At 41.4% G+C, this 8,899-nt stretch overlaps 1 protein-coding gene across 2 annotated transcripts; it reads left to right on the top strand.

The window, feature by feature from the left end:
* Positions 1-3,081: 3,081 nt before the first annotated feature.
* Positions 3,082-8,704, top strand: LOC306908314 (uncharacterized protein). 2 transcript variants are annotated; one of them, XM_079481073.1, is made up of 3 exons: positions 3,082-3,425; positions 5,469-7,461; positions 8,191-8,704. In XM_079481073.1, the coding sequence occupies exons 2-3, from the start codon at positions 5,649-5,651 to the stop codon at positions 8,214-8,216; spliced, it is 1,839 nt and encodes a 612-aa protein (XP_079337199.1). In that variant the 5' UTR covers positions 3,082-3,425; positions 5,469-5,648; the 3' UTR covers positions 8,217-8,704. The 2 variants fall into 2 exon arrangements, with proteins under 2 accessions (XP_079337199.1, XP_079337200.1); XM_079481074.1 differs by having other exon boundaries at positions 3,184-3,425; positions 8,194-8,704.
* Positions 8,705-8,899: the final 195 nt, after the last annotated feature.

Consider the following 8,899-nt stretch of genomic DNA (forward strand, 5'->3'; position numbering starts at 1 on the left):
GTTCAGATTTAATCTCCCTCTCGGAGCTGATGGATGTTTGGGGTTGGTGAAGGAGTAAATAGGGAAGTGTACAGCCAAAAAACGCTCATTCCAGCCAACTTCTCCTACAGGTTGTAGAGGAGTAAAGTATGCCTGAGCAATCTATTTCACACGGCGCAGGCGAAACCTAATTACACAGATTAATGTCCCATGGATGCTTTTACCTAAATAGCCTTGAATAAAAGGAGGAGACTTCATTTCAGACCAAATATTCGGTTTAAATGCTAATGGATGCCTCAAATCTAAATTCCCAATATGTACGTCATGACTTTCTCCAGTGCGCTGCTGAAGTAAGATTTTCTACGCCCCTTTTCACTTCACAATGACACGAAACTCATATAAATCCCAACTTCACCATTGCTGAGAAATATTAAACTAGGCCTCGTCTCTTTCATGTCATCTGTTTACTATGCAAAGACTGAATTTATTCAACTATTCTTACTTTCCCCATCAATCAACTACAATGTAAAAAATGACATTCTTACGAAGCATTTTTGTCTTGTTTTTGTAAAAATATCTGAAACTTCTTAAATCAATATACAATTACTTGAAAAGTGCCCTAAGATATTTAGTCTTTTTTTATGAAAAATAATATACGAATTATGTAAGTTTATGGTCTTTTTAAACTTAAATCTGCCAATGTGAGAAAAATAAACTATTTTGACGTTTTTCTCAAGTACCTAATTCAAGTTTATTTATCTCACCCCATTGGCAGATTCTTTTGCTTGTTTTTACCATAGACTATCTTAATTTGTATGTTTTCTTAAATAAAAAGACAAAATATCTTATGTCACTTTGCTTGTATCTTAATTTGTGCTGAAATGTGTGCTATAAAACAAGACAAAAAAGAAAAAAATTTTTGCAGTGTAACTCAAGAATCTATGTATGGGGGAGTAACAGCTCACTCCTAAACCTGGTGTTTACATTTTGGTGCAGAAACACGTGCTGGTCATCCCGTCACAGCGTCAGCTTCTTAAAATAAGACCTCTGTGTTGTGGATGAGAGAGCGGGAAATGGATTTGACAGCCAGAGCCGTAAGCTTGATGCGGCCTTCGGTGGAATCTGTCAGACCAGAAGCACCCCACCCCCTCGCACACAAACGCATGCTGTCGCGAGGCATTAGCGGGGCAGAAATACACACGCTCGCACCTTCAACCCCGCCCACAGCCCCGGCAGTTCACAGCAGCACTTCAATATCTTAGTACCCCTGATGCTCTAGTATGTGACATCAGATGTGCATTTAGAGGCATGGAGGTGATTGTGGGCTGTTAAGATGCTCATACAATAACGCTTTCTGAAGGATTCCTGCTAAGACACAAAGAGGGAACTGGTCACTTTTCTGAACACACTGAAAATACATTTTTGCTTCTCTGTTTTTAGAGTTCCTCATGACATTGAGCTGCAAGTGGCAGGCTACAAATCGCTTATTGCTCCACGAACTCTTTGTAAGTCGCTTTGGATAAAAGCGTCTGCTAAGACTATATGAAAATGTAAATGAGACATGAGTTTTACTGCGCTTATGGTTTTTGTTGTCCTTATGTTGTGCCAATTGCTCCCATCGTTTGCCTCATTTGTAAGTCGCTTTGGATAAAAGCGTCTGCTAAATGACTATATGTGAAGTTTCAGAATCGGATCTCCAAATGAATCAGTGAATATATACAACAAAACCTTGTCTGCACACTTAAAGTGATAGCTCACCCAAAAATTTTAATTCTGTCATCATTTACTCAAACTTATCCAGTTTGAAATGACAAGTTAATCTTCTGCAGAACACAAGGAGAATCTGTCATCATTTATTCAACCTCTTGTCATTTTAAACCTGTATGAGTTTCTTTCTTCTACAGAACAGAATTTTTATTTTGGGGTGAAATATCACTGTAAATGAACCAGTCTGATCAGTTCTGATCTGTGATGGACCGGACATCAGGGTGATTTTGGAGATGGCATCATCCTTCCGTGACCCTACAGAGGACAAGCAGGTTTGGAGAATGGATGGATATGACATTAAAGCAGTATCCTGCTTTATAATTCAAAGTCCCTAAAACAGTAGAAAGGCCAAACAACATCCAAAAACGTGCTTTCCGTTTATTACAAAAAACACCCACATGGTTTTCTAGCACCCATGCATATGTAAGCATAAGCCATACACACAAGCAAAACACAAAAAACATCGGCTGTTATGCTTCTATTTATAGGTGGCTTCTTAAATTTGACCAATCCTCTTTGCTCCGCCCCTTGGCTTGAGGATGGTTTTGTTATGATAATTTGGCGGCACGGATAATCCCTCAACGTGGTCGCTCAATTCATGAAGCAGACAGAGACTTCATGTCTGACTCGATGATGCTCCAACACAGACAGGACACATCCTGCACAAGGAAATAAAAGCTCAAATAAAGAGCGCTCTATCGCATGCAACATTCATCATAAAGCGATGCGTTTTTACGCAGCGCGCAGATTATTCAGCCCTGTGGACGAATTTGGTGCGATGTTTGAATCGGGGACACGGGCAAATAACATTTTGACCTCGGCGCTGTCTCACTCGCTACATTTCATTCCTTGGCTCGAAGCCGAAGGAATTTCTGTTGTAAAGACGCTGCTGACAAACAAACAAAAACAATATAAACCATCAAGAAAATCTAATGGATGTATTGGTTATAATGGGATTTGTATTGGTTTTATCTGAAACTATAATTGTTTCACCAACAAAATCCTACTGGAATAAGGTTCAATGCATGCACACTAAAGAAATGTTTAATGGTAAACAGTTGATTGTTCATTATGGTGTTTGTATCAAAGGATTGTGTTGTTTTTTCCATAAAGGCAGTGACATAGATCATTCCGCAAATACACTTTTTTATTCGCAAAATGAGGTCGGTTTTTGCGCACACCTTTACTTGCGGTTCAAATCGTCTTCTCTTCCTAACGGGGGGTCCATGATCTGTTAGCCCGTCACATTGGGGCAAACAAACACGTAGGTTAACTTACAGACCCGCCGCAGCTGATTTTAGAAGCGTGATGCAATAGCATTACCACCGTTTAGGCACATCAGGCAAGTGTCTTTCAATCAAACGTATGTGAAACAATCTCAACCCCGTACAGTAACCCCATTGGGGGCGGGTATGGTGGCAGAAGCAGGGTGGGGGTGGTCTCCCTGGTTGCTAAGGGCAACAGGGTGAGATAGATGGAGCCGCAGCTGCGCGTCTGTTAATACCAGCGCTCGACCCTCAACGTCCCCGCGCGCGCAATTCTCTTCTCTCACACACACACGCTCTCCTCGGTCAAGGCAGGAAGATGCGAGCGGGGATTTAGATTCAACGTCTTTTCCAGTCTGCAGCAGATTATTACTTTTCCTCCAACACGGGACGGGTTTACGCACGAGAAACAAGGTATGCAGACTCTTCCCTAAAAGATTTGTCTCTTTGTTCGGAACGCGCGCATCTGAATGGATTAATTTGTTGCGCTGAACTTATTTTTAACCTAAGATTTTATTGTCTGTCAAAATGTGTAAGTGTACGTCTTGGTCTACAATGGATTTAGCAGTGTTGCGCAGCCAACGTGGTGAGGATTTAGTTGGTAAAGACAATAGACGCACATTCACCGACTGCGCCCTGTATTTGAATTTCAAGGCATAGTGAGTTAGCGCTTTTGGCTCAATGAATTCGAGCTTGTAGCGCTTTGTGTATAACGTTATTTGTTTGTGAACAGGGACATCTGCTTCACCATTGCTAGATTCTCAAGCAACTGTTAAGAGTTCATTCATTCATGCGATCAACTTCGTCAAACGCGCCAGACTGCCCTCTTGCATATTATAATTAGAAGCACTGGAGTGTGAATTTGCTCCAGATTGCGCTTAGTCCAGTGTGTATGAATTAAATGCATTTTCAGTCCATTTAAACAAAATTTTAGCATTTGTAGAATTGCTAAACTGGATAATTAAGTGCTGCAGTGATTTTAAGAATGTAACCAGTATGGCTTTACCACAATAGACGGTCGGTGCGCGCGCGGACGCTCGGGTTGTTGTTTTCCCGCTGCATGATGATTTCATAATTTCCACATCACACATTTCCGAGGCTTTAGACATTAAACACGGTCAATTAAGATAAACCCCGTTTTCTTTGACAAAATGATTTTATATTATCATATTATCGTTTTATAAAGTGATGGTGCGAATAAAAACAAGTGGCTGAGCATTGTTCGTGAGGTTTCCAGACACAACAGAAGTAGTGCGTCTCGTTTTATTTCGGTCCGTTTTTGGAGAGGAACCCTTGTAACGCCGTGATTTAAAATAACTTAAGTGATGTTGATAGACGTTTTTACAAAATGGAGGATATAGGGACACATTAGCAATGCAAATGAGGTTTTGAAGAGCACTGGCACCTGCTGTCTCGAGCATTTGCATTGGCTTTTCCCTCGTTTCTCTTTAGAATTATGCGCTACTTCTGCAAAGCAATGTTTGAGCTCACACTTAAGGCTTCTGGAGGGAGCTTCACGAAATCTCCCCTCCTGTTAACATAACAAAAGGCAAGGGCTTTGTCCATGAAAAGAGGGGACAAAACCGTCAAGGCTCAATTGTCCCAGTGTCAGTCGGATGGGCAGGCAGGGTCTTGCACCCCATCAGTAAACAGACTCAGTCACAGTGAAATCCAATTAAGCCATGTTGTTTCGATCAGGCTTTTCACTAGGCAAAGAATATTGTTTTTATGCTACTGTACTCATTTTATGGTATACAGTCATGAGGCTTTATGAATAAGCCAGCTGTGTCTGTCACATTTGGTTCACCTCTATATCAGACTGAACAGATGATGTTCAATGATTTTAAATTCACTAGTGGGTAATTCAAGTGAAGCATTAAATTGCTTTAAGCATCATGAGTTTGACGTAACCTCTTTTACTCACAAAATAATCATCTGTGGAGCTTTAAAAACAGCACCAGTGTTAAGATATAAGTTGACCCAGGGTAAAGAGGAGGGATGTATGATATTTTATCATCACACGAGCATTAGACGAGGACTTATTTTTTTGCCATTTTATATATCCTAGCCTAAAAACATGTACGTGCACATCCCTAAATGATGAGCTAAATTTCATCAGAAGATGTGATGTGCTGTGCTCCTAGTCTAAATAAGAGCTTTTCTATAAAAGTGCATTGCTTCTGAGTTGGATTACAGGAGAAACAGGAAAACTCATCAAATGACCCAAGTGGTAGATAAAAATCACTGATCATCTATACAGAGGTGCTGTCAAGGTGACTGGAGTCAGCTTGAGATTGTCAATTGCTTTATTTTTAACCCATGTAAAACACAACATTTACATGTTTTTTTATATGGTTAAGAAATGTAAAGGAATATTTCAGAAAAAAACATTTCTGATATTTTAGCTAGAAATCATCCAGTCAGTTTAAAACAAATTCTTGTCTTCTCTCCTTCTAGTTTCGAGTTTCCTCTTCTCTACACGGAATATGATGCAGAATTCCCCCATTCTTGTGGAAATAAATTGGTTAAGAAAACTCTCCAATCTGTTGGCTGATCATCAATGAACTCAGTTCCACAAAGAACATAAAGTATTTTTCAGTGAGGAAGCCCTGATAGTTGGAGATTTTATATTTGGATATGGCAGCAACTGAGGCTATTGCCGAGCCTGTCCAAGCAGACACTGTGGAGACCAAAGCTGATGTGAAAGCCACAAATGAAGAACCAGCTTCAACTGAGGAAACACAGTCTACCACTGAGCCAACCCCTAGCACAGAGCCACCAGCTGATAGCAAAACTAAGCCAGCCTCTGAGAAAATATGGGACTCTTTTTTAAACAAAAGTGGGCTTGGAAAAGTAATGGCAGGTAAGAAGAAGAAGGAACAGCAAAGAGGATCCGAGGACACCGCTGGAGAGGAGCAGGATAAGACCCCGAATCAGAACGATCAAGGAGATAACGCAGAGCCTAAAGAACAGGCGTCCAGTCTGGCAGTAGAACCTGCTGAGGCTGCAGCTGATGGCCAGACTATTGAAAAAGCACAAGAAAATGAAGAGGCTTCCCAAGAGCAAAAGGCAGCTAGTGCCAAGCCAAAGCAAGGAGAAAAGTCAAGTGTAAGGGACTTCATCCGCAAGCCTGTTGCTAAAATGTTCTCCCACAAGAGCACAGAGAAAAAAGATTGCACAGAGGCAGACCTAAAACAAACCGCCCTCGTTCGGTCAAGATCATTAGACAGGCTCCAGGATGCTGATGCCAGCACAGTTGTGGCAGACCAAACAGAAGACCCTCAGGCTGCAGATGAGCCAGACAAGGCTAATTCTCAAACTGCCAAACACATAAAACGCTGGCAATCTTTCAAGAAACTCATGTCTCAAAAAAGTCACAAGAAAAGCACAGATGATTCCAAGGATGCTGAGGGGGCAGAGGGTGCCAGTGCAGAGGGAGCAGGTGACAGCGGGACACTGGACTCCACCACAAAGTCAGAACACACTGGGCAAAAACGTTGGAAGCTGAAGAGATCCTGGACATTTCAAGGAATGAAGAGAGATCCATCAGTTGTTGGGATCCACAAACCTAAGGATAAAGAGACTTCAGAGCAAAAAGATGAAAATGCTCCAGAGGAAGAACAGGCTGAGGAAGATGTAAAGGTGACAAGTGATGTAGAAACCCCGGAGAAGACTGAAGCTGAAGGTGAAGAGGAGAAAGGAGCAACTGCTACCACACAGCATGCAAAATCAAATGAGATCTGGACCTCTTTCAAAAAAAGAGTTATTCCCAAATCAAAAAGGGCAGCCGATGCTGGCGAAGCAGAGGATGAACCAGAGGGCGAGCAGGAGCAGACCGATGAAGCACAGGCGGGTAAAGACTCAGGCAAGACAGCCAAGGCAAAAAGGACACATTTCAACCGCGCTGTGTCACTAAAGAACTTCATACTACGAAAGGGGAAGAGTACCAGTATGGATATGGGGGAGGGTCCCATAGCACAGAAAGAGGGTGACGGTACCGCTGAGGGTGTAGATAAAGACGTGGATTGCCTCGATGGTGAAACTGGGGCAACTGATGTACCACAGACTGGATCAGAGGAACAGACTGTTGCTCAGAGTGAGAGCAATAACGGTGCTCAGGTGTTAAGTGAGCACAAAAGTTCTGATGGAGAGGAGAGGTCCAACACTAGTGCACCATCTGGTCAGCCATCAGAAAAGTCTCACGCAGTGGATCCAGCATCAGAGAGTGGATGCCAGACGGAGACCAAAGCCAACGGTGAGAATGGATGCTCTGATGCTACTTCAGAGGACACCACAGCAAACAATCATGAAGCGACTACCCAGAACAATGTGAAGGAGGAGGAGACCAACCAGGAGACTATAGACTCTAGTGTCAAAACTTGTCCAAAGGATGGAAAGGTTCTCAATCAAGATGGGAACTGTGATACTGTCAATGCGGTTGCCCAAAGCGGTGAGTTTGAAACACCAATTGACTCAAGAGATCTTCACCAAAATGGAATTGACAAACCAGAGTCTAAAGTAGGACTAGGTACTAGTGTTGAGTTAGAGACTGGGGGGGATGAAGGGTCCCTTTCTGAGTCAGCGACGACGAATTCAGGTGACGAAGAGGAGGCTTTGAAGAGGATGTGCTATGAGATTGCAGCTTCCATCGTTCGTAAAGTTGTGTCCTCTGCCACTGAACAGTTAGCAAAGGAGAGGGACCTCCCGGACAGTAGTCTAGAATGTTTTCAACCTGAAAACAATAGCAGTTATACAGATGTTGATGTCAGTTACAGAGAAGTTACTTTGAATCAGGGATATCTGTATTGATCGTTGGGGATTCTGAGCACCTCCGTTTGCGGAAACGTTCTGGTGTGGTACACGTAAAAAGCCATTGCTTTATCACCCCTTTAAAAAATTCTAAACGTGTGAAATTTTAGGGCTAGTGAACACAAAGGTGCAACATTTTAGTAGTAAAATGATAGTACATCTCTATGTTAGTGTATATTGTTGAGGCAGACTTGACTTTAAACTCTGTGTAAAAAATGCTGTTACTTTCAATTGTGTACTGTTTTCTGGTCAGTGTTTTGGTGACAACTGAGCAGCTCATCAGTAATAAAATGTGTCAGTAATGACTTCTTTAACATGTCAAATGTAGAACTACACAGTAATATATTTAATCTTTTCTGTTATCGTTTAGCAGAAAAAAAGGCGGGAAACGTGTGACGCCACACAAAGAGGATTAGATCTGCATGGGATTCGTTCAGCGAGGAGCTTTGCCCCCCTCCCCCTCAAAATATGGAGTAATCACATGATTCACCATGGTGAGAGATGCAATCCACATAGTTAAAAAAAAATCTTGAAAGCAATAATTCAGATTCATCAATCAGTGCAGTCTTTGCTACCATTCCATCATTGTAAATGTTTTGCCTGTCTACTAGTGAGATTTTATATCGTCATTAATGACATTCCTTTGAAATGTTATTCTCGTGATCACAAAGTACAGTGATCATAAAGACTGTTAGTTTTATATTAATTGCCATTCTGTTTGTAGCTTTCCTTTTACTAGATATGTCAATGTGACACATTTGAAATAACAGCCCGTCAGATTGCCCCCGTTCAATTGTGAATTCAATATGGAATGTGCGCTAATCTATGTGTTTTTGTTTTTAGACAGTTATCTTGTGTACATGAATAAACCTCCATTAAACATTAAATACTTCTCTGTGTTTTCTTACAGTATTAAGCATTTGTCGGCTCGTTTTAGAAAATGACAAAACTGTCAATTATTAAGATTAATTTGACTTGGCCTTTTGGGTATTTGTACGACGCATTCTGCAAAATAATCTCGGAAATGGAAGCATACATAGATGTAAAAACCTTAATCTAAATTTTTACATAATGGCAAA

Source organism: Barbatula barbatula (assembly GCF_947034865.1).
Source record: "Barbatula barbatula genome assembly, chromosome: 19".
NCBI classification, from domain to species: Eukaryota; Metazoa; Chordata; class Actinopteri; order Cypriniformes; family Nemacheilidae; genus Barbatula; species Barbatula barbatula.

What these genes read in the sequence shown, in the direction of transcription:
- LOC306908314 (XM_079481073.1), top strand. Translation starts at nt 5,649, where the DNA reads ATGGCAGCAACTGAGGCTATTGCCGAGCCTGTCCAAGCAGACACTGTG. An exon ending in CAATGCGGTTGCCCAAAGCG is followed by an intron (nt 7,462 to 8,190) that starts GTGAGTTTGAAA and finishes GTTATCGTTTAG; the next exon opens with CAGAAAAAAAGGCGGGAAAC.